Source organism: Mastigoproctus giganteus, chromosome 2 (genome assembly GCF_048544385.1).
Source record: "Mastigoproctus giganteus isolate SK-2022 chromosome 2, ASM4854438v1, whole genome shotgun sequence".
Classification (NCBI taxonomy): domain Eukaryota; kingdom Metazoa; phylum Arthropoda; class Arachnida; order Uropygi; family Thelyphonidae; genus Mastigoproctus; species Mastigoproctus giganteus.
In genome coordinates, this window is record NC_143576.1 from 96,809,753 (window position 1) to 96,835,401 (window position 25,649).

At 35.3% G+C, this 25,649-nt stretch overlaps 1 protein-coding gene across 1 annotated transcript in view; it reads left to right on the plus strand.

Moving 5' to 3' along the window:
* The window catches only part of muskelin (muskelin 1), a 577,242-nt gene that overhangs the window by 223,985 nt on the left and 327,608 nt on the right, over positions 1 to 25,649 (plus strand). The window contains exon 7 of the mRNA XM_090389985.1: positions 5,380 to 5,434. Coding sequence (XP_090246111.1) covers positions 5,380 to 5,434 — 55 coding nt within the window. The remainder of the gene's footprint in view (positions 1 to 5,379; positions 5,435 to 25,649) is intronic.

The window sequence follows — 25,649 nt, forward strand, 5'->3', positions numbered from 1 at the left end:
TACATTTTGAATAATTTATTTATTTATTAATTTGTTTGTTAAATTAATAAACAAATTAGATTTATTAATCTAATTTGTTTATTAATTTAAGAACTCAGATATTCTGTGCATGCAATGCACAGAATATTTGGAAAAAAAATTGAAATTTTTGGTGTCAGTTATCTGATTAATGACTATTTTCAGCAGCCTGATATTTAAACTTTGAGAACATTCTTAGAAATTTAGAAATTTATGTGAGGATATTATATGAAAGGGGCACTATTACTACAATAACTGTTTCTAGTTATTAGAAACAACTGTTTCTAAATAGCTATTAGTTTAGCTATTATTGTACATACTTTTTTTGATCTGTAGACTAATTTCTTTGTTCAGATTCACATCAACTGTCATAATTAGTTTATCCATAAGCATTAAAATCTCCTTCAAAGGGCCTGAGTACCAAGCAAATTTCAAGATCAGTAGCCTGCTCTTTCGAGATATAAAGTGCTCTTTCAAATTGATTTAGGTCGGTTTATTTCTAATGTCTTTCCCTACTCAGTTCCTTCCAGGTGGTTCTGAGAAGATGTAATTGTAGTGTTTATGGTCTTAAATGGCTTGAATAAGCTAAATTCTATTGACATCCTTCCTCTTTCTCAGATAACATAGATAATGAGACATCATTTTAATTTGATCAATTTGAATGATTTCAACAAATAAAAAGTATCTTGAAGTGTGTGTGTGTGTGTGTGTGTGTGTGTACGTACGTACGTACATGGGTTGTCTTTTGATAAATGTTTAACTAGACTAGAACTGCAGCAGCAAAATTTATCAAATCTGTTTAAAGAAAAGATTACATGTGGTGAAAAAAGCCTTGGTCACTTTTCAGCATTAGTGAATTGATAAGTCCAAGAAGCAATCACTAGTGAGTGGAACTGACTCATATCAGATTCCTGTTCGTGGTTCACAAAGCATTAGATGACAGAGAAAGATGACAAATTAATGAAGAAAAACAACTTCTTAATTGCAAACTTCTATTGAAAACAATCTTGAACATGCCAATATATAGATAATTCTAGGAATATATTATTATCTGCTTATGGTCATTTCTTTTTTGGCTTGACCAAAGCAATTCGCTTGTTTCCTTTAAATATTATGTTAACAATTTGAAAACTGCAACTACTCTTCAATTCAGTGTAACTCACTTTTACATACTGAGGGGCTCATATCTGGTGAGTATGGGCTTGGCACACCCAGGGTCCTGAGCTGAATATTATCATTCTTCTCTTTTTTGGTGATTCCCTTCTACTTCTCTCTCTCTCTCTCTCTCTCTCTCTCTCTCTCACAGGGTAATTCAGAAATTTTTTTTTTTGGCTGGTGCAGCATAAGCCTGAGGCTTCCTCGCACCATATGGTTAATAATAATAATAATAACTCCTCCTAGATATGTTTAAGAATGTATATGCAAATTTATTATATCGCTCTTTCCCAGATAACATTTAAAAAGTTTTTAAATCTTCCTCTTCTATTTTTTTAAGTTTGTATTAGCACAGCAAACAAAAAGGTAATTCTGATTCAGTCTTATGCATTTCTGCTGCCAAAGTTGGCAACGTTTAAGACAAGAGGAGAAGATTCTGTTTTTTTTGTTTAGTGAGAGGTCCTTTATGTGAGTACATGATTTATGAAATTGTTTCATTAAAAAAAAAAATGATGTGCTTATAAATGCACGAATTTCATCATTTCGCACTGCATTATTTTCAAATTTGAAATTTTTTGTGGAGAGGTTTCATGTACTTCCCGGTGTCGTGGAAGATAAAGAACATAAATATGTTGCAGCGTCAGTTCTCTCAGTTTCAGTGTGAGAACATATTTGAAAAGAGAAATAATGATGTAGTGTCATTTGTTACTGTACGTCGGTTACTGTTACTGACAAGTGCACAAGGAAGCCAAAACTATAAAAAGTTATCCCATCATTAATGGCATTTTAATAATTTCTCATTGCACTGCTGAGTGCAGGAGTGCATTCACCCTGTCCTAGAACTTGCATTTTCCCTAAAATTCAGTTACTGATTATGGAGTTGGTAAACGGCCTTGCCAAAATGAATGTAAATAATGTGATGGAGATGCCAGAATTGCTTGATGCTGAGCTGCACCGAGCAACAAAGATATGACTAAGTTTGGAGCAACAATGGGTAAAAGTGCAGGATGAATTAGCTGTCATACTTAGTGGGTGTTACAGGTCAGTATGATAGTACAAATCATACTTTCAATACTGTTGGCCTTTCATTCAATATTTTCCTCTATGTTATCTTATTTCCTGTTGATCTTTATCCCCAGCAATAACACATCCACTTTTTAGGAGCCTGCCTTCAGTCATGTTGACTGAAGGCAGGCTTACCATTCATTTTTTGCATCCAATATCTGTTTAACAATGCTCTCTTTACCCATCTTATCTTTTTGAATATTTATGTCATTATAGGTTTGTAGCACTTACTTTGATTGGATATCTGTTACCCCTCCCTATCCCCCAGATTTTTTTCTTATGTCCTTATTTTCAATATGATTTTGCGATTTATTTTATCTGTGAGTTCTATTTATTTTTCGGAAACTCATCTCTAAGAGTTTAAATGTTTTTCTTCATAAATGTTTAAATACAGGTAGCCTTCATATAACACAGTAGTTAGGTTCCTATAGAACCTCGAGTAGTGAAAAACGTGTTATATGAGACTAAGAATCAGTACAAAAAGGAAGTTCATTCCAAAAGCTAACGAAAATACACCATTTTTTAAATAACTATTAGAAACTTAATTTTTATTAAAAAATAGTAATAACTGAAACAAAAACATCTTACAAACTGTGATACATATATGTCAGATAAATATCGAAATATTGAAGCATCAAACGAGAACATTTTCTGTGTTGCAGAATATCTTCATCTTCTGAACTTTTTTCTGTAGCATCTAGATTTCATGTCTCTTCTGTTCTCTTTAAAAAAAATGAGTAATCTGGATTTGTTTGCTTTTGCTTGATAGATCTTTGTAAATTTCATGGTATGGAGCTAAGCATTTTTGAAGCTCTCTTTTGAACTTTGTACTCCTTCCAGTCAAATGATCTGCATTCAAAAAAAATAAGATTCTAATTGCTCTACTGAGTTTATCCCTTCCTGTATGCTTTTTAGTATAAAATCTGGAAATTCAGAATTTTTATCTGTGCTTATCATCCTCTGAATTGATTCGGTTTACCTCTGATGCCATTTCCACCAAATCCGCTTCACCAGCCTCTTTTTTCTACCAGTAATTCTTGTATGTATTCAGTAGTCATATCATCAAAACCTTTCCCTCCTACCAACTTATACTATCGCATTTCCCTCCTACCACTCATACTATCGCACCGATTCCATTTTCTTCCAGTTTTTCCTGAATTAACTGACTCTGGCCATACATTTTTCCAACATGCATTTAATGCTGACGGATTTACTTCTTTCAGAGATAAAGCTATGATTCCAATACAGTCCACAATTGAAAAATGTTTCCATGCCTCCATCACTTTAATAGATTTGGAATCAATTTTTTTCGAAATCCATTGTAGTGATTTTCTGATGTAATGAGTTTTAAAGGTAGATATAATGCCTTGATCTAATGACTGAATTAAAGAAGTTGTATTAGGTGGGAGGAACATTACTTCAATGTTTGGATGACTTAAATCTTTTGGATGACCTGGCACATTATCCAATAGTAATAAAACTTTGAAATCTAGATTTTTCAGCTTTAAATACTTTTCCACAACTAGCACAAAACAATTTTGAGACCATACTTTAAACAAATCGGTAGTTTATACAAGCTTTTTTGTTTGCTTTCCATTATATCGGTAATGCATTTTTATTTCCACCTTTCATTACACGAGGATTTATAAACCACCATAGTATCATGTAATCTTCTGATGCTTTACTGCACATTAGTAATATTACACAATCTTTTGATGCCTTAAAACCTGGTGCAGTTTTCTCTTTTTTTGAAATAAACATTCTGTTGGGCATTTTTTTCTGCCAAAGACCTCATCAATGTTGAAAACTTGATGTGGCATGTATACATGCTCTTCAATAATTTTTTGAAATTGCTCTGCATACTTCTTGACAGCTTGATTATCAGCCGATGCACTTTCCCCTTGAATTGTTATATTATGTAACGAGAAGCGGTTTTTAAATCACTCAAACCAACCTTTACTGGCAACAAACTCTGGGTAACAGAAGGTTCTCCATTTTCTTTTGAATGATTATAAATTTGTAGTGTCTTTTGTTTAATTACATTGCCATCTAATGGAATTCTTTTTGTACTGCTATTGTCAATCCAGATACTGAGTACCTTTTCTATTTTCTCAATTATTGATGCTCAGGGACAAGTTGTCATATTTGCTGAAATGAAAGGTTCTGCAGCAAAAGCAGTTCTAATTTTCTGTTCATTTTTCTTTACTGTCTGGATTGTTACTTCATTTAAATTTAAACTTTTTGCAATGTATGATACCTTCCCCCTTTTTTAAGATGATCCAAAATTTGTATCTTTGATTCTAAAGGAAAAAATTTTCTTTTGAGTGGTGCTTTTTTGCTTTCCTTAGGCATAATTTAGGGCTGGAATTTAATTCACGACGAAAGAAGTTATTTCAATATGGTTCTTAGGAACAAAGATTTGTAGTACTTATCCGGAAAAATTTATAAACAATCAAATAAAAATCAAAATAACCTTACAAGAACCTTAAAAGTCACAAACTGCACTTTTTGAAGTCACAGTTTGTTATGGTCTCAAGCACAAAATTTATGTTTCACAATTTTTTATGTTACAAGCACAAAATCAATAGCACAGAACCTAACAGGGAGAGTTCCCAACAAAATACAAGAAAATACTGGGATTTCCTAGTAATTTTTTTTGCATAATGACTAGCAAGTCAACTGCAATTTATGAAAAAGAATAGAAATGTTGAAAAATTGCATCCAACATAATAGCAGGGTTTTCCCCATAAAAAAGCTCAAAAATACTGTGTTATGTGAGGCTCTGCAATTTTCTAACTGTGTTAGAGTGAAACTTATTATATAAGTATCATGTTATGTGAGGATTGCTGCATCGTGTTAGAGCTAAACCACGTTGCAGAAGTACTGTATTATATGGGGGGGGGGGGATGCCTGTAAGATGTTTTTAGAGTAAAGCTTTAAATCCTTAAATTAATTTAGAACATTTACTGAATAATATATTTTGAAGCTACTGTTTTCTTTTGGCTCTGGATTGATTTATTAACTTTTTGATTTTAGATTGATTAATTTTAATTAATTTTAAAAATTTTAATTTTTTGACTATAGATGTATTTTATATTACAGATTTCTTAACATTAATATAGATTTATACTTTATTTACAGGTAGTTGAAGGAGATTTTATTGCATGTGAACGGCTATTAGAGAAGGCTGCTGATAGTAAGTATCTTGATATCTATAACTCCATATGGATGCTATCACATGTACTCACAATTTAAGCATGTGTAGGAAGACTGAAATGGTACAATTGTGGGTCATCATCAGCCATTTTCAATCCACTGCAGGATGAAGGCCTCTCCAGCAACTTTCCAGTTCCTTCTCTTTTGTGCAATGGCCATCCATTTACTACCCACAAACTCGTGAATTTCATCTCTCCATCTCCGCCATTGCCTTCCAGGTTTTCTTCTAGCTCCTCTTGGGTACCATTCTGTCATTTTCTTAGCCCATCTGTCATCATGTCTTCGAGCTATGTGTCCTGCCTAAAACCATTTTAGTTCTTTAGTATTGATAACAATGTCCTTTGCTTGAGTTTGCAGTCTAATCCATGTGTTTCTCTTCCTATCTAACAGTCTGATTCCCAATATAATTCATTCCATTCTTCACTGTGTAGTTCTCAGCTTCTCTTCCATTCTTTTGGTGAGTGCCCAAGTTTCACTTCCATGTCATGGTGGGGAGTATACATTGTTTCATTATTTTAAGGTTCAGACAAACTGGGATATTGCTCCTCAGTATGTGACTACATTTCCTGAATGCTATCCATCCAAAAAGTTATTCTTCTCTTGACTTCCAGCCATTTATCATTATTACAGCTAATAACTTGTTCCAGATAATTATATGACTCCACCTTTTCAATTACTGCTCCTTCAATCTTTTCTGTGGCATACTTGTTCATCATTACTTTTGTTTTAGCCATATTCATCTTTAGTCCAAAATCCTTACTAACTGTGCATAGCTGATTAAGATTTTCCTCTAATTCTTTGGGATCGTGGTTTATGACCACAATGTTCTGCAAGTCGTGAATGGTTTAGGTTCTCTCCATTCACATTGGTTCCTTTCTGCGACAGTCTAATCTGAAAGCTTCCTCAAGGGCAGCAGTAAACAGCTTCGGAGATATTGTGTCTCATTGTTGACCTCCTTTCTTGATTTTAAATTCAAAATCATAATATATGGCATATCTATGCCTTGTCTTTCCAGTGCCCGAAACATCGCCTTCTGCTGTATGGAGTCAAATGCCTTTTCATAATCCACAAATGCCAGGCATAATGGCGTTTTATATTCATTTGCTTTCTCCATTAGCTGTGACATTATGTGAAGGTGATCCATAGTTGAGAATCCTGTCCTAAAGCCAGCTTGCTCTTTCGGTTGATTCTCATCAAGTATTCTTTCTAATCTGTTAGTAATGACCCTTGTGAACAACTTGTAGATGTGGGATAACAAGCTAATTGGTCTATAATTTCCAATTTCTGATTTATCTCTTTTCTTATGCAGCAAAACTATGATTGCATTATTCCACTCCTTAGGCGCGCACCTTTTCTAATGCATTTTGTGAAGAGCCTTGCCAGTTTTTGTATTATGCTCTTCCTCCCAATTTTAACAACTCTACAGTAACTTCATCTTCCCCCGGGGCTTTCTGATTCTTCAATTTTTTTCAAAGCATGTTCTACCTCATCAGGAAGAATAACAGGTATGTCGTATGTGTTACTAATTTGTGATCCATCTTCCCCACTGCCGGCATCATTCCCTCGCTCTTTTGTATAATTCTCTATAGTAGTCTTCTGCTATTTGAATTATGCCTTCTCTGCTATTTATAAGTACACCATAAGAGGGGGAGTCCTCAGCCCTGGGGACTGAGGGCCATTTGTTTTGTCGTGGTGTCATGTGCTGAAGGGTTTGGTCTTTTCCACTTCACGCTGACCGGGCATCTTAAAGAGAACCACTCTACATGTTCGTTGCCACCTAAATGACGTAACAGGGCTTACTATCGAGAAGGGTGTGCATGAGTGGATTTTTGGGAGGCAGGCCAACCGGGCTTCTACTAAATCTTCTGTAATAGAAAGATATTGGATCCATCAGTGTTTTAGACTGATTGTCTGATAACACACAGAATACCTGTTACCCTCTAAGTCCCTATTATGGATAGTTAATTGAATTTATGAAAACTGGTTTCTTATTGTTCAGTATTACAGTGTGAAACCAGTTAGGATGGTGAACTGGTAAAGGATTTGATTGCTTCAAAAAAAAAAAAAAAAAAAAAAAAAAAAAAAAAAGGAAATTAGTTTGTTTTTTTATGATTTTTTAATGATTTTTTTTTTTTATGTTTTTTGATTATTAATAGTAATTTTACCCTGATTTTGATGTTAAGTCAAAATAAGATGAAATTAATATTTAGAGTATTATTATTATTTTTTTAATGAAAAGATAGTAGAACTATAGTACTTTATACTGTGTACTGGTAAAAGCTAAGAAGACAGAAGATACTTGTTCATATTAGATCTGAATTTAGAAATACATGTGAAAAAAGGTTGTTCCAGAGAACAGAAGTATATGGGATAAATATGAGATAACAGAAGTATATGGGATAAATGGGGAAGAAGAAAGGTTGGTTCTGTGAGTTTGGAGTTGGACAGTAGAAGGATGCTTGCTGTATGTGACACATGCTCGGACTGGCTTAGAAGCGAGTGGTAGAATTCCAGATGCCAATTCAGAAGAACATTGCCCATTGAATTATCTCTTGAAAAGGCACATAGCAGAAAATGAACATCAGTGAGAGAAATTGTGGGGATTCTTTGTGACAGACATTTAGGTATTTAATTAACCTGACTATCTTCTTTTGAATAGAGTCTAGATGCTTGAAAGAGCTTTGTTGGGGTGCAGTCTGAGAAAAATATTCCATGGTAAGGTGGATTTTAGATTTGTGAAGAGTGAGTAGCAATTTAGAAGAAAAGTAAAGCTGAGAGCAAAAAAAGAAAACCAGGAAGCAATATTTGTGATATGCCTATGTCAAAAGAGATATGAAGTCAGGATAATTTTTAATAGAAATCTGAGTGTAATCAAAAATGAGAATACAAGCAATAGACTCTTTTAAGACAGGTTTGTGTTTTAGAAGTATTGAGGTTAACTAAATTTTCTTCACTCCATTTGAGAATTACTTGGGGATCAGCATTTAAATGTTTAAGGATTTGGTGGAGTTATTTGAGAAGTTGAATGTTTGTTCAGGTTTCTCAAATTGGAAGGTGGAATGTAGTGTGCTATCATCAGTGAACCTATTGATAGGATTTTCACTCACTGAAATTAGGTCATTAATATATAAATAGAAAAGACTGGGAGAAAGAATTGAGGCTTGGGGAACACTAACATTAGAGAAGAAGACAGAAGCAGTCTACAGTCATTCACATTGTGCATTCACCAAGAAAACTGGATATACAGTTGAAAAACACTCTTTAATTCATGATGGATACTTGTTTAGAAGATTTCTACATTAAATCAACCATTTGAACCCCATAAAAACTTTTATGTTGAATTTTTCCAAAGATGAGTAACATAAGTTAATATGTTGCCAGTGGATTAACACTGATCAAATTCATATTTGTGATCATCAATCAAATGGAAGGATTTCAGATGATGTTTAAGAGTTGGCTATTGACGGATTTCTCCATTACTTTGGAAAGAGTGGAGACAAGTGAAATGGGACAATAATTGGAAGGGAGGATCACCCTTTTTAGGAACTGCCTGGATATGAATGAATTTCCAAGTAGGAGGAAAGACAACATTGGAATAAGAAAGAATAAGAAAGCAGAACAGGAGCACCAGATTTGAGGATAAATGTCATCAGGATCTGGAGTGCTCTTGGAATCAAGATTATTTAGAATTCTTCTCACATCCTTCTGTTGGAAGACCATAGGAGGCATGAGTGAGTGTTTTACTATGGTAGGAGGTGATACTGGCTGGATATGAACAAATTTCCAAGATGGAGGAAAAACACCAGTGGAATAAGAAAGTGTAAGAAGGTAACACAGAATAGGAGCAAATGTTTTGAGCATAAATGGATAAATGCCATCAAAACCTAGAGTGTTCCTGGAATCAAGAATTGTTTAGAATTCTCCGACATCTTTCTGTTGAAAGACCATGAGAGGCATTGAGTTAGTATTAGTTCTGTTAGGAGGTGATTTACCAAGGTCATCAATGTAGGAGTTGGAAGAAAAGTAGAATGCTGCTAAGTCAGCTTTACCTTTAGTTGAGGATGCAATGGAGCCATCAGATTATAACAGAGGTAGGAATATAGAGGATAGAAGTTGTGGCCAATAGCTTTGACAAACGACCAGAATGTTCAGCTACCATTTGGACTAGAAGCAAATTTTATTCTCTTAGTCTGTTTAAAAATTGAGTTTCGATTAATTAATATTTATTTTACAGTTGTTGAGCTTTAGTGTGGGTAAAAAACAAAGCCGGAGATTTGGATACAAATCATTTGTGACAATCTACATTCTTATCTTGAGCAACTTTAGCTCATTTATTGGAAAACCAATGTTTAGATAAATGACAATATTTTTGGGTGGTGGAATAAAGGATATGGATATCATCCCTGTCTGAAGAAACATTGGGATCAGAAGGTTTAAAAGAATAATCCAATGAAGGAAAAAAATAGAAATTATGCATATCCCATTTCGCATCCTTGTAATGCCAGATGACACAAGGATGAAAATGGCTACGAGAGAGCGGCTGTATCGGAGAACAGACCTGACCTCACCAGGTTGTGATCTGAGGGATGTGGAGGACCACTTACATCGAATATGTACTTCAAATGGAAGTTGCCGAGGAAAAGATTGAAGGTGTGTGTGTGTGTGTGTGTGAGAGAGAGAGAGAGAGAGAGAGAGAGAGAGAGAGAGAGAGATATTAGGATTGTCTGTTTATTATATTAGGTGAATGAAAAAAGTTGTGAGGTCACAGTAATTGCAAAAGACTCGACGTCTCGACCAGCTGGAATCATGAACCTTTAAATCACCAAGGAAACTTGCCTGACTGTTAGGAATGTTAGACTGGATAAAGCTGAGTTTCAAAGAAAGAAGCTGAAGAGGTCCAAGTGATTAGTAGAGTTGAGAAGTGATATAGGCAAGGTCCATGTCCACCTTGTCCGTACTGTAAGAGAATGTGCTAATTTTATTATTTTTATTTTTTTTTTTGGCTTTTTTTCACCTCTCTTCCACTGTTATGGACAAGTATAGAAACACAGTTCCTGATACATGATCAGGTGTAGTCCCCTGATGAAATACCTGACCATGTATCAATATTGACTTCAGCTGACATCAGATTTTGCATTTTTGCTATCCCTGTTTTCAACCTATAACTTAATTTGCCCACCCATATCTGATGACAGCTTTAACACCTTTTATTTTTTATTATTATTTTATTATTGTTATTTTTTAAAATTTGTTTAATCATTTGGTATTAATCATTTTACTTTACAGTTCTCTCACCTCTAATTGACTTTACAATTCAGTTCATAATTGCCTTCATTCATTCTTTGCCTTTTACAAATCTATAATACTTCTTTTTTCTACTATCCTAACCCTTCTAGTCCTTGTACTTTTCACCTCCATCTGTGCAAACTTTATCAGATTTATCTATTCTTACATACTTAATATGCCTAAAACTAAATACAGTCGGACCTCTCTTTAACGAACTTTCATATAACAAAATTTTTTGATTTCTCATTGGTCATTACATTGAAAATAATTTCTGTATAACAAAGAAAATTTCCTTATAAAAAACTGATTTCGACAGACCTGGGTATGCAATATTCACACCTTGGCCCTTAGGCAATAGAGCTGATGCGTAGAAAGCACAAATTAAGAGATAAATGGATTAAGAATTAATTCCTTTAGCTTTTAAGACTAAAGGGATGAATTCTTAAGATCATGAATTAAGAGCTAAAACGTTCAACAATTTAGTGGTGCCCATAACACCTATACAACTGCCTCTACTGTACCAAGAAATCATGTTGGTCAACTGCTATCTATCCATTTGGCAAAGATTACGGCATATTCCTGATGCGGACATTGGACTCTGGTCAACCTGTTTTCTACTGTAAGCACCCTATTTTAGAAAATTAGGAGAGAGTGATTTTCCTTTATCCCAGAAATTCATCTGCTGTTTCACAGAAATGAGCCATCCATCCACACTTTCACTAAATTTCACCTGTCTGTTTACATGGTAGGTACAAGTGGTCCTTAAATCAATTTTGTTTAGCTGCTGTGCAAGTAACCTTACAATGTCTGAGAGGGAATCTTTGAGTGTAGTGATAAAAGTGGAAGTTCTTAATAGCGTAGATTGGGGCATTAAAAAAATAATTGCTTTGGAATTTAATATCCCTGCCAGTAGTTTGTCAATCATTCTGAAAAACCATGGTTTTGATTCTCGAACAGTTCGGGAAAACATGACCCAATCAGAAGGGTGCGAAATTATGCCAGTATGAAGATATAGATGAAGCCATTTTTAAGTTGGTGAATTTGGTTCGAGACCAAAACTTGCCAATATCAGGACCATTAATAAAAGAAAAGGCCATGGCATGAAATATTCCAAGCCAGTTCTGGTTGACTGGACAAATTTAAAAAGCGCAATGGCTTACTCGAAAAAGTTATTCCTTGTGAAAGTGGAGTTGTAATCAAAGAAGACTGTACCCATTGGAAAAAACAGTTTTAAAAAAAAATTATGGACGACTACAAGCCCAAAGACAAATTCAACGTTGATGAAACAGGTCTATTTTTTAAATGTTTGCTGAATGTGACACTGACTTTTAAAGGTGATAAATGTTTAGTTAGTAAAAATAGTAAGGAGAAAATTACAGTCTTGGTTGGTGCAAATGTGGCTGGTAATGAAAAACTGAAACTTGGTAACAGGCAAAAGTAAACAACCCCAATGTTTCACAGCAGTAAAGTTGTTACAGTTGGACTACAGCTACAACAAAAAATCTTGGATGACAAGTGAAATTTTTGAACAGTGGATTTTTAATTTTGGTTGAAAGATGACGAAAGAAAACAGAAAAATCGCATTGATTGTTGACAACTGCCCTGCCCACCTTCACTTTGTAATTTTGAAACCTACAAGTGAGAAGCTTGTTTTCTTCCCTTCAAATACCTCACAGGGAAGAAAATGTTAATTCTTCACATTCTGAAGCTTTTCAGTGTTTAGAGGGTTACTATGAAATGGTTTGAAAGACAGGACAAATGTGACATAAGAAAAGTTTTATGTTTAAAAAGAGTTTGTGATTTTGCAGCTACAAAAAAGGAGAGCAACTTTTAAACAGTTGTCAATAAGTGACTTTTTTTTAAGAAACAATAATTTTCTTTATGTACATGTGTATATATAATACTATTATGTAATTATTTATTTATTTTATTATGTAGTTTTAAATATTTTTCAATAAAACATATGTATTAAAATTACATGTAAAATGAATTTTTCTTTATTCGATTATATGGATTTTTCATTATCTTTACATCATACATCCCTGTTTAATCTGGATAATCGAGTTTCTACTATACTTCAAATAAATAAAAATCTTCCCATTAGAGAAGACTACTGTTGCTTATTTTGAGTTGAGTACCACCACATAGTTTTCGGCTTTCTGCCATCAAATGTTATTAATGTAATAAGCACACCTTTGGCATCTCGCTTATTGTGTAAATAAGTCATAACTGGGTTATCAACCCTTATACCTCTGGGTACCTACCCACTTACTGATGAGAAGCCAGGCAGTTTTGATACAGTGCTGTCTGAATGGTGGTACTCAACTGAAAATAAGTTACAATAGTCTTCTCTGATGGGAAGCATTACTTATTTGTAGTATAAGGAGGTCAACCCATTGTGATTGTGGATTGCACAATATGATATGTCACAATAATAATGCCAATGTACAAACCTTTTTGTCTTAAAAAGTTTGCATATATAGTAATGATACAAATGCCCTAACTAATTTTATAGTTTGAGTCTTCCTATTAGGAGGCACAGAAAGCAGTAAGCCAACATATGCTGAGAAAGTTGCTGGAAAGCACATTCCTTTTGGGATGCGAACTGAAATGAGTTTCCAGTTCCACCAAAAGATTCCTTTGCCTCAATTGCATGCTGTTTATTGAGCTCACAAAAACCCACTCAAAAAAACATTTAACTGCCACTTCTATATCAGTACCTCCTAATGCTCCACCACTACCAAAACAAAATGGGAAAGAACAACCAAAAAACACTGGGAGTAGTCACCAGCTATACAAGAAATAATAGATGTGGTGGTTAAGGAGGTACTGGATGACTCAGTCCTGCAACTGCTTCCAAAGAAGAAGAAGAAGAAGATATGGACACAGACCAGCCCACTTTCTTTACAAAAAAAAGGACAAATACAGTCAGTCCTCATATAACATGTGTTTACACCACGCTAATTCGACCATATCCTATTTATAAATCGTACATAACCCGAACCGAATTCGCTTATGCACGATTCGCCTTTGTGTTTACAAGAAATGGCAGTCGAACGCAGAATCACCCCACGAATGAAGAGAAGATTCTGAAAATGTATTTGTTTTTTTATATCAGTGAAGGGGAAACACATTTCACCATAATTACATAAAAACTCACAATTCAGCTATTGTATTATCGCAAATGCAATTAAATCGAATTTAATACCTGTTTATAACAGATTCCACTAGCAGAAATGCAACTGGAAATTGTTTTTATTTTTTATGGTAGTGACCTCCAGAAATGTGCATTAGTAAAATGTGAGCTAGTGAGGTGTTAATTGTGTCTCTGCCTTTATGGTGTTGTTTATTCAGTTGCTTGCTGGCGCATTATAGTCAAAGCTGCTAATGCGCCAATAAAATCTAAATCAATCAACTTATTCAGTTGCTACATGTGTGCAACTTTGTTTACGTGTATCAAGCATGCCTCCTCACTTTGTAATTGTGCTTTTCTCTAAAAATGAGTAAAATACTTAAAAGGTGTGAAAAGGAAGCATCCTGGTGAAGACACTACAGATTGAGAGAGAAAAAGAAAAGCAATATCAATAGACAGAGGCAGACTGAGTCAAAAATTCTTACCCAGATTTGTAGCGGCCTCGTACTAGCGTTTATGGCCCAAATCACACCGGCCTCCATCGTCTTCTGGCCTCCGGCCCACCGGGGTTTCCTCGGTAAGGCTTATGGCCAGTTCGCCTCTGTTGATAGAGAAAAAAATATGAAATTGTGAAACGCTTTTAGCGAAATGAAAGATGATGTGATTTTGCACATGCTACAGGCCTAAATGAGGCAACGCTGAGAATTATAAATAATGCAGAGAAAATAAAAACAATTTTCACAGCTGTAACAACTCAGTGTGTTTTTTTTTTTTTTTTTTGCTGATGCTATATAAGCTTGCTTTCTTGCATCATGTTCCTTTGCCAATGTTAAAAATCCATTAGATCAAGACACAAAGAATTGGAAGAGATGGAACTGCTGTCGTCTGTTTGGATAGAAGATCAAACAAAGAACAAGTTTGCTTATGATAGAAGCAAAAGCATAGCAATATTTTATTATGTAATAGCTGTAATAAAATACATAAGTGTTTTATTATGATTATTTATTGTGTTTGGTAATGTTTTGGTTAAAAATGTGTATTCAATCTTGTGTGGTCAGCACCTAACCCTATTTTTTCCATAAGACCTGTTATTTATATTGCATGATTTTGCATTGCATGTGGGTTTCTAGGAACACAACTATCGTGCTGTACAAGGGCTGACTGTACAGGAAAACTAAACCCTCAGCTCTTCGGAAGCCATCAGAAGAATCCAGCAAATCTAAATAATGACCACATTCAAATTCTTACCATGGAATTGTTGTGGGTTCTGTCGAAATAGACATGACATCAAGGCATTTCTGGGTAAGCATGAGTTAACTTGCTTTTGCTTACAGAAAACATATTTAAAGGCAAATTGAGGACCCTTACTTGCATATGTGTTCAATTATGCACAAAGACCGAGCTGGGGACGGACTTGCCCACAAAGGGGTTGCCATTCTTGTGGTTACCATGCCCCCTTTTAAAGCATTTACCACCAACTCAGAGGCAGTAGTAGTTTGTCTTACAGTAGGGCTTCTCCTAACTTTGTTATTTGCCCTCTGGGAACGACATCCTCCAGGAAAGCTTTGATGATCTCATTAAGCAGTTGCCACCTCCTTTTCTATTACTAGGAGATTTCAATGGATGTAATATTCTGTGTTATAATTCTGAATTATAATATTCTGTGTTGTAGTGTTGACATCAGTGGAAGTGATCGATCTATTGAGTGTATACTCAAAAACAATGCCCCGGCTCTTCTAAATGTGGGTTCTAACACCTTTCCACATTCCTCCCCATATAATTACTGTGATTGACCTTTCTACATGCTCCCCTTCTCTCTTCCCTCTATGTACATCATGGGAGATTGATAACATTTATGGTGGATATCACTTCCCCATGATATCCACCCTTTGTAAAGTTACATCATGCCACCCATGTAGGACACCATGTGGAAGATTGATTATGATGACTGGAATGCCTTCACAGATCTAGCATCATTTAATATCACCACAGTCAGCATAGAGCTGACTGTGGTGATATTAAATGATACAGTAGAGACCATTGGTAATTCCAATTCTGAAGATATCAACCATGTTTTCCACCATTTCCAAAACCATAATGGAATGCAGAATGCACAGCAACAAGAAAGTCTCAAATTAAAGTGTGATGGATATTTCATTATTATCACAGATAATCTAATAGTCTTCAAATGCACATGCACCAAAGCCCATGATGCTACACGTCAGAGTCGGATGTAATTTTGGATCCGTTTCGTATGGGTTCAAGTTTTCATCCCAGAAGACCATTATGCATGCACTTTTGTCCTAAATGGGACCTTCACTCCAAACAAGGAATAAAGTTGGGATAAAACATCATTCCAGTAGCATGTCACATAACTGTCAACTGTGAACAAAGTGCACAACGGAACTGAACCTCATATGTTTCATCTCCTCTAATAATCAGGGAGCAGACTGCTGCAATCTATTCCGCCTCTATCGTGCACTTGTTCGATCCAAATTTGATTATGAGTACACTTGGTCCCAAGTGTAACAGCATGCTATGATGGCTAGAATCAGTTTACCATCAACTATCTGCAATGCTACTGGAGCATTTACAACATCCACTGTTCAGAGTTTATATGTCGAAGCAAATGAACCACCTTTGGTGCCTCCACGAAAGCAATTTTACTAAAACATCCGTTTAAACTGAAATCCCCGACAGCTGTACGTGGGCATCCATTTTCGAACCACTGTTGGAAAATCGTCATAATGTCCATCAGACTACCTATGACCTCTTTAGTATTCGTGTCTGAGAGTTTCTCAGGGAGCTTACCGTCATGGTACACAGTGTTGCCTAGTCATCAAGGCATCCTCTTCTGCCTTGGCATTCCCACTTTAGCCATGCAATTTCTCCCTTACTAATGGGGAAAAAGACAAGCCCTTCACCGTCTGTATGCCTACACTTCTGTGGCTACCTATCATTCCTGCTCTGATTTCCTGCTGGTCTTCAATGATGGCTCAAAAGCAGTCATCTGTAGGATTTGCTTTAGTCTTCCCAGATAGCACAGCATCTGAAAAGATTCCCTGGAGTGTAGTATATACACTGCAGGGTTGTATGTTATAGCACTAGATTTTGGATAAACTTAAAATCAATAATTACAGAGAGCTGTGGTTTACACAGATTCTTTGAGTGCTTTATAAATGATGAGATCTAATCTTCATCCAGCCCTGTCTGGGTTCAGCAGAAATTACATTCTCTCTCTCTCTCTCTCTCTCTCTCTAAATCTACCTTTGACACACCTTTTCTGGATCCTGAGCCATACTGGGATCATTGGTAATGATCTGGCAGATGCTGCTCCTAGATCAGCACAATCTCAGAGGAATCACACCTGATGGTTCCCTCTATAGGCAAGTGATATGAAATGTATTACACTCGCAGTGGGTCTTGATCACCTCTGCAGGACATAATCATCTTATACATTCCATTCTGCGGAGGGCTGATAACCATCTCATGTGCAAGGATTGTGACACCTTTTTAACAGATAGACATTAGCATTAGTAGAGGCATATGATGCAAGAAAGCAAGCTTATGCAGCATCAGCCAAAAAAAACTTCTCTCATTTCACCCCTCCTTTCGTTCCAAATACCTGTCCAGCTCAGCCTTAAATTTATTTAGGCTATCAACTTCCACAACAAAAGATGGAAGTCTGTTCCACCAATCGTCTACCCACTGGCTAAAGGCAAACTTCTGCACATCTATTCTACAACTGTCTTTCTGCAATTTGAATTTATTCTCTCTCTCTCTCTCAGGTCATTATTCTGAGCAAGAGGAAGAATCCCATTAGCATTGAGCATGCTCAAACCATTCAAGGCTTTATACATCTGAATCAGATGACCTCGCAGGTGCCTAGTCTCCAGACACTGTAATTTGCAAAACTTAAGCCTTCCTTCGTTCCATTCACTAATCTTGTTGCCCTTCTCTGTACTCATTCCAACAGCTCTAAATCCTTCTTAAAGTGAGGCCTCCAGACCTGTATACAGTACTCAACAATGGCCTGACCATTGCCTTATACAAGGGGATAATTACATCCTTATCCCTGCTAGAAAAATTCCTGTATGTCATTGACAAGACACTAAGAGCTACTCTTGCAGACTGTCTGCACTGCTCAGAAAACTTCATATATCTGCCTGCACAATTACCTCCAGGTCCTTTTCATTCTATACTACTGTCAGGGTACTATACTACTGTTAAACTTCATTTGCCACATCTCAGCCCATCTGCTCAACTTTTCTAGATCCTGTTGCAGCAGTGTACTGTCATTAGTGTCCTTAACAACCCTGCTAACCTTCGTATCGTCTGCATACTTGGACATTAAGCCTGATATACCATCATCAATATATCCTTTATAAATACAGAAAACAACAATGGACCCAACACTGAACCCTGAGGGACTCTACTAATAACATTAGTCCATGAAGAGCAATGTCCATTGATTACCACTCTCTGTCTTTTCCCACTCAGCCATCCCTTTATCCATAACAGCAATTTGCCTCCAATGCCACACTGCTCCAATTTGTGCAGCAGTCTTCCATGTGCAACAGTATCAAAAGCCTTTCTAAGATCCAAATATATGATATCAAAGTTTTTCCCTGCATCCAGTTCCTTTGTGACCACATCATAGTATACAATCAAACTGGTCAGACATGACTTCCCCTTAACAAAATCATGCTGTGTCCGAGCTATAACTGAAGTCTTGTCTAGATGATCCTGCAGTGCTTCTTTAACCAGTGCCTCCATTAATTTCCCTAGAACAGAAGTTAAACTAACAGGTCTATAATTACTTGTGTCGCCCTTTGATCCTCCTTTGTGAATTGGGGTCACATTTACACATCTCCAGTCCATGGGTACCTCCCCTTCAAAGGAAGCCCTCATAATTATGGCTAAGGGTTTGCTTACTTCCTTTGCTGCCTCCTTAAATATAACTGGATAGATCCCATCCACACCGTGTGCCTTTTTTATGTTTATCTTCAACAATTTCTTCTCCACTTTTCTCTCAGTTATTACAAAATCAACTAGCTCACTGCCAGACATTTTAACCCCATGTACACGTTTTAGATATGAACAGTGCATATCTTTTACCAGATACTCCTTGACAATGACTATCCGTTGACTATTATTAACTATTTAAGTTCTCGAATGCCAAACGTTATAGCGATCAATTGATTTTCTGAGTGATTCATAGAGCTTTTACCCAAAGCCACAGTTCTTTAGTCTAAAAAAGTTTTTTATGTTTTCTTTAATCAATAACTTAGTCTTACAAATTGTAAGAAAGGAAATCCACCTCTCATTTCTTTTTTTTCTTCCTTAAACTAACGTATTAACCCTTATACTGCTTGGTCACTCTAGCGGCACTGCTCCTGCCTCTAGAAATTTCTCTCAGTTCGTCTTATTTTTGTAATTTTCTTTTAGTCATTCCTTTTTAGATTTTTTTTTTTTTTTTACAATACACTTGTATAAACTTGCAGAAAAACACAACACAATATGATAGATAATATAGTGCACTAAAAAACATGTTTTCACAAAACCTCTAACAATACTGACAAACTTATAGCAACGTTTGGGAGTTTATTTTATTACAATTAGTTTTGTTGCAGCGCTCACTGCGCGTGCAATAAACTAATCACAAATGACCTTCATATGATGCCATAAAAGCGTCACAGGAATGTGGCTGACATGGCTTCTGAAGAAATAAAGTAACCTACTGGGTCACATCGGCCACATATATGCAACACAAAAAAAAGACACTTTTTTTTTTTGATATTTTAAGCGAAAAAGCGACAAAACTGACATTACAATATTTATTTTAGAATTTCTAATCAAATTATTTGCTAAATATTTTTTGGCCCATGGGGAATTTTTTTCTTAAATTCTAGCTTGACAGTCAAGAATGAGGTGGTTAACTGTTGGGTAAACTGTATCTGCGAATTTAAACACTGGTGATCTGGCAAACTCACTAATCCAGCACCCACAGGTCCCAACGCTGCCGGATTAGTGACGATCGACATGTATATTAGAGTTTAGCTTTGAAGCAGTTGAGCTTTTTTGGAGCTTTTTTGTGTAAATTTATTATTACTATTCCTGTTTCCCAATCTTTGGGTATCTGTTGCTTATGCCATGTGATGTTACCACAGATTCATCTTCCAATTTCCTAGTACCATAGTTTGGAATAGTGTTGCTTCCATTCTGCTTGAGAGATGGAGTTTGTTTTTATTTGATAATTTGTGTCTAGTTGTAATTTCTTAAAACTTTTGAAACCTCTTCTCTGTGGGCCCGTGATATCACATTCTAAGGATTTAACAAATTTATCCCAGTCATCTCGTCAGATTCTTCTGGTTAGTTTTCTGACTTCTGCTTTAAGTTTTTTATATTTTATGTGTAGATGTAGGTGTTTAGTTTGTAGGAACAGTTTATAGGCTTTTTTTTTTTTTTATTCTCATTGATTGTTTATTTCAATTCTTCATTCCAGGTTCCTAGCCAGTTTTTAATTTTTATAGGTTTATATCCAAGACTTTGTTCAGCATCTCCCAGAATTGACTTTTTCATGTTTGACCAGATTTTCTCAACATTATCACTCTCATCTGATTTGAGTTTATCATTCAATCGACTTTCATACAGGAATTTAGTGCTTTCATCTTCCAACAAATCTATTTTTAATTTCTTAATAGTTTTTATTGGTATTTTCTTCTTTTTATTAAGATAATTTCTTTTTATTTTGATGGTGATTTCTAGTAGGTAGTGATCACTGTCAATTTCACTGCCTCTGAATACTCTAGTGTCTCTAATTTTATTTAAATTTTCATTAATGATAACATAATCTATTATAGATATTGTTGTGTCTGAAAAAAATATTTGTAATTTTAAGTTTATTAAAAATGCAGAAGTCTATCAAGCATCTTCCATTATTGTTGACCAAGGGTTCACCTTCTGATCCTATACATTTGTCTGTTCGTCTTGCATTAAAATCTCCTGCTAGTATGAGATATTCATTTTTGTTAGTTTGGTTTATGATATCTTGTAATTTCATCATAACATTTTGTGGTTTCATCAACGTTGCCTTCTGCTGGTGCATAGATGCCAATGATTGTTATTGTACATATATATGATAGAATTTTAGTCTAATATTTTGTTTTTCCATTCTTTCCTCATTATAACAGCAACTCCCGATGATGTCCACACTTCACTTAGTACGCCTGAATATATCGTAACGAAGTTACCTATTTCTTTGTATCCTTTCTTCTTCTTTTTTGTTTCAGTAATGACTGCTATGTCAATATTTCTATTTTCTAATTCCCTGGTCAATTCATCCAATTTATGATTTATTCCCCTAATGTTCGAAGTTGCTACTTTAATTTTCTTAATTGTAGTCCTATATCCATTGCCTATGTCACTACCCTTGATCCGTCCAGTTTTTTCCTTTGAGCATATTCCAAGTACAGTATTTGGAATGTCCCCCGGATAGATTACCAGCCTTTTGCGGGGTGTCTAGTGGTGTGGCTGCCACCTTATAGCCTCTAGACAGGCTTGAGGTACGGCATTTCCTCTGTATGCGATGGGACAGTTATACCACTGTGAATCAGTTGTCAGAGCCTCCTCTGTGGAAACTGGTCAGTTCACCATGAGGAGGTGAGGTTGTAATGAGAAAATGGCATCTATTGTGCTTCTCCCTTTTCTGAACCCACATTGTTCTTCTTCTTCTTCTGAGAATTGTTCACTGTATTTATTAAGTTTATTCTTTAGTATATTAGAGTATAGCTTTGAAGCAGCAGAAATTATAAATATAATTTTTATAAAAATTATATTTATAATTATTAAAAATAATTGTTGGGAAGAATATCTAGAAATAGTATTTGCTTGTTTTCTTCCATTTCTTTTTTAAATTTTATATTTTTTGTGGCTGTTGTTGAGCTCCATGAAAAAGAATTTAGGTTATAACATGACTCCATGCTATTAGAATGACATTAATATATTTAAGTCATATTTTAGGCTGGAGATGATGCTCAGAAATGAAGATTATCCATTTTCATTGAAGAGTTTTTTTTTTTTTTTTTTTTTTGAGAAAGAGCTGAAGACATGTTAGTACTAGTATTTAACAGACAAAAAGAAAACAGCCTTCAGTCAATTTCAATTTACCCATCATGAAGTAACTTCTCTAATATTTTCTTGAGCTTTGTAAGAATTAACTCATCAATTCTGCTGTGAACTTATTCCAGTAATCAAAAACATGCTGGCCACAGGCGAACTTCATGAGACTTAATTTTGTCTTGCATTCCAAAATTTTATGTTTGGGGAACACCCTGCTCTAGTTTCATCCTGCGAGTAAAGCTGTGTACATATTTCATTAATTTTGCTTACTCCTTTAAAGCATTTGATCAGGTCAGCCCTTAAGGAGTCTATTCTAGGCAAGTCTAATATCTCCTAACTCTAGTCTGCATCTTTTGTGCTACTCCCAGTTGGGACAACCCTTAGCACCCAAAACCAATCTAGTTTGTTCACATTTGAATCCTCTCTACCTGTTTCAATCCCCCCCCCCACTTTTTTTTTTATGATGCCTACAGATCTGAAATACAGTATTCCAAATGTAGTTTCATCATTATTATCTTATAAAGAAGAATATTATGTCTTTCTCCCTACTTACATAAGTCCTATTGATCTTTGATAACAAACCCTGAGCCCTCCTGGCCACCTGCTTACACTTCTGGATACTCTAGTGCTGAGAATTCCAGTAATCAAATGTTTCTCCTGTGATTTTATAGGAAAGTTGATTGAACTACAGCCATTTTTTGAAAGCTGCTAAGTAGACTTTTTTTATTACATAAAAATTATTAATTTTTCTTTCAAATTTGTAATATAGTTACTATTTGTCTTTATCTGATAAAGTAGGTGAAATTGTTTCTTACTTTACCTTGGAAATTGCTTGTTGTTCATTGCATCAATATAAGAACAATGTAAATGTTATTTAATATTATTTTATGTAATTCCATAGGAGTATAATTAATATTATAAGTGCTTTTATTAAGTCTGCAAACTCAAAATTTATAACAGAACAAATGTGATTTGATAACATAACTGTATAACATAATACTTAATGTAGTTTTGTAGCATACTATTATTACTGTTCACATAACCTGGAAATAGTGTAGATTTATTATTGTACTTACTTATTTATTATTGTATTTATTATTGTACTTACTTATTTATTATTGTACAATTATTATTGTACTTATCTTTTAGTTTAGTGTGGTATTTTTAATTTAAACTTAAGCTAAAATCACACTAAAGAATAAAGCAGCAGAGCATGTAGATCACAGTAGTGAGAATGAACTTGCTCAGGTGACAACTACTGAAGCTAGTTCTGTGTAATTTTTCTAGAAATTGTTGTAGCAGCATACTCTTATTACTGTCATTAACCACCCTTCCAATTTTTGTACTTTATGCAAACTTAGATATCAAGCCTGATACATTCATCATCAATATCATTAACAAATATAGAAAACAACAATGGGCACAGCACTGAACCCTGTGGGACTCCACTGATAACGTTACTCCATGAAGAGCGGTATCCATTGATAACCACTCTCTGTCTTTACCCCCTCAGCCATCCCTTTATCCATAGGAATAACTTTCCCTTAATGTCACACTGCTCCAGTTTGTATAGCAGTCTTTTATGTGAAATGATATCAAAAGCCTTCATGTTAACTAAGTATATGATATCAAAATTATTTTTTGCATCCAGTTCCTTTTTTGTGGCTGCTTTATAGTATGCAGTCAGATTGATTGGAGAAGGTCTCTTCTTAATAATTCCGTGCTTTGACTGCGGTATCATTGAATTCCTGTCTAGATTGTCCTGCATTACTTCTTTAATGCAGAAGTGACCCCATTATTTTCTTAGCAACAGAAGTTAAGTTAACAGATCTACAATTACTCATGTTCCCTTTTGATCCCCCATTTTGAATTAAGGATACATTTACACACGTTCATAGGGACTTGAATCCGAAGGTGCCCTATAATTATGGCTAATGTTTTGCTTACCTCTTTTACTGCCTTTGTTAATATAATCCACCAACGGCACCTTTTTTATTTTTAGCTTCAACAATTTTTTTCCATTATTCTCTCAGTTATCACAAAATCACTTAGCTCCATGTTAGAATTTGATAACCTTCGCTTCCCTAAAGAATTCCTCATAAGGGAATGTGAATGCAAAGTACCAATTCAGCCAATCAGTAACCTGAGCAGGATCATCCATGGTTAACCCTTTGACATCAAGTGGACCAATGTGATTTAGTTCATTCCTTCTACTGTTAATATAAGTAACAGTAGTCATTGCTGCATTTCTTGGCATTCTTTCCCAGAGACTTCTTGTAATCTGCCTTGGCTTGCTTAACCTCCTTTGTGACTTGATTGCAGACTAGTTTATATCTACCATAAGCAACTGTATCAGCTGATAATTTATATGCATCCCATGCATTTTTCTTCTCTACCACGTGTCTCAACAATTCAGCTGACCTCAATTGTGGTCCAAGCCTCGAATTGTATTTCTTAGTTGGTATGAAAAGCCTAGTTGCTTCTTTGGTTATTTCCCTGAATGCTTCATATTTAGAATTTGTTGTTGGTAACAACATTAGTTGGTCCCACTGTATTGAATTTTTAAAAACTATCTGAGACCACTGTAGTTTCCTTTATGAAAGCAAAAACCCTTACCCTTGTTGGTAATTACATATTTAAGTAAATCCCACATCAGTTCACTATGATCACTGTGGTTCTTTTATCTGCAGATTCTTAATGCATGAAGGATTACTGCTGATAATCAGATCAAAAATATTGTTCTCTCTCTCTCTCTCTCTCTCTCTCTCTCTCTCTCTTGTTGCTTTTCTAATGTGCCAATAAATCCTCAAAAGTCTTATTAGTGTGTGGGTTACCAATCCACAAATCGCAGTCAAGATAGGTCCCTCATTATAAAACATTCAGATTTACTAGTCTACTCTGTTTCTCTGTACAGTTGTTCACTTCTCACAGTGTATTATCGGTGGACTAACATTATTAGTGGAATCCCTCAGGGTTTGCTGGGCCCACTGTCATTTTATATATTTTTTAATGATTTGATGAAGGTATATCAGGTGTAACAAGAGGTTGGAAGGGTAGTTAATGACAGTAATGATGGTATGTTACTGCAACGGGATCTAGATAAATTAGGCAGATGGGTTGAGAAATGGCACTTGAAGTTTAACATTGACAAATGCAATATATGGGTAGTGGTAATCCCAGAGTAATGTACTTGCTGTGTGGTACTACACTCAGGGTAGCGGAAAATGAAAACAGACTTGAGGATAATTGTTCAGTCAGATATGAAGATCTCCGAGCACTGCAGACAGACTGCTAGGACATCTCATGGAGTCCCGTCAATGATATATAGGAATTTTGCTAGCAGAAATAAGGAGGTGATTATTCCATTATATAATGCAATGGTCAGGTGACATCTTGAGTACAGCATATGGGTGTGGAAGGATGCAAAGCGGGAATAATGAGATTGTTGAGTGGAAATGAAAGGGTGCTCTTACAAAGAAAGGCTTTAGTTCCATAAATTGGAGTGTTTGGACATTACGCACCTGCCAGGTGATCTGAATGTGGTGTTTAAAGCTTTGAATAGCTTGAGCAAATACAGTGCTGATAATATTCTTTCTCTTGCTAAGACTACTGACATGAGAGGGCATAAATTCAAATCGAAGAAGAATGGTTTTAG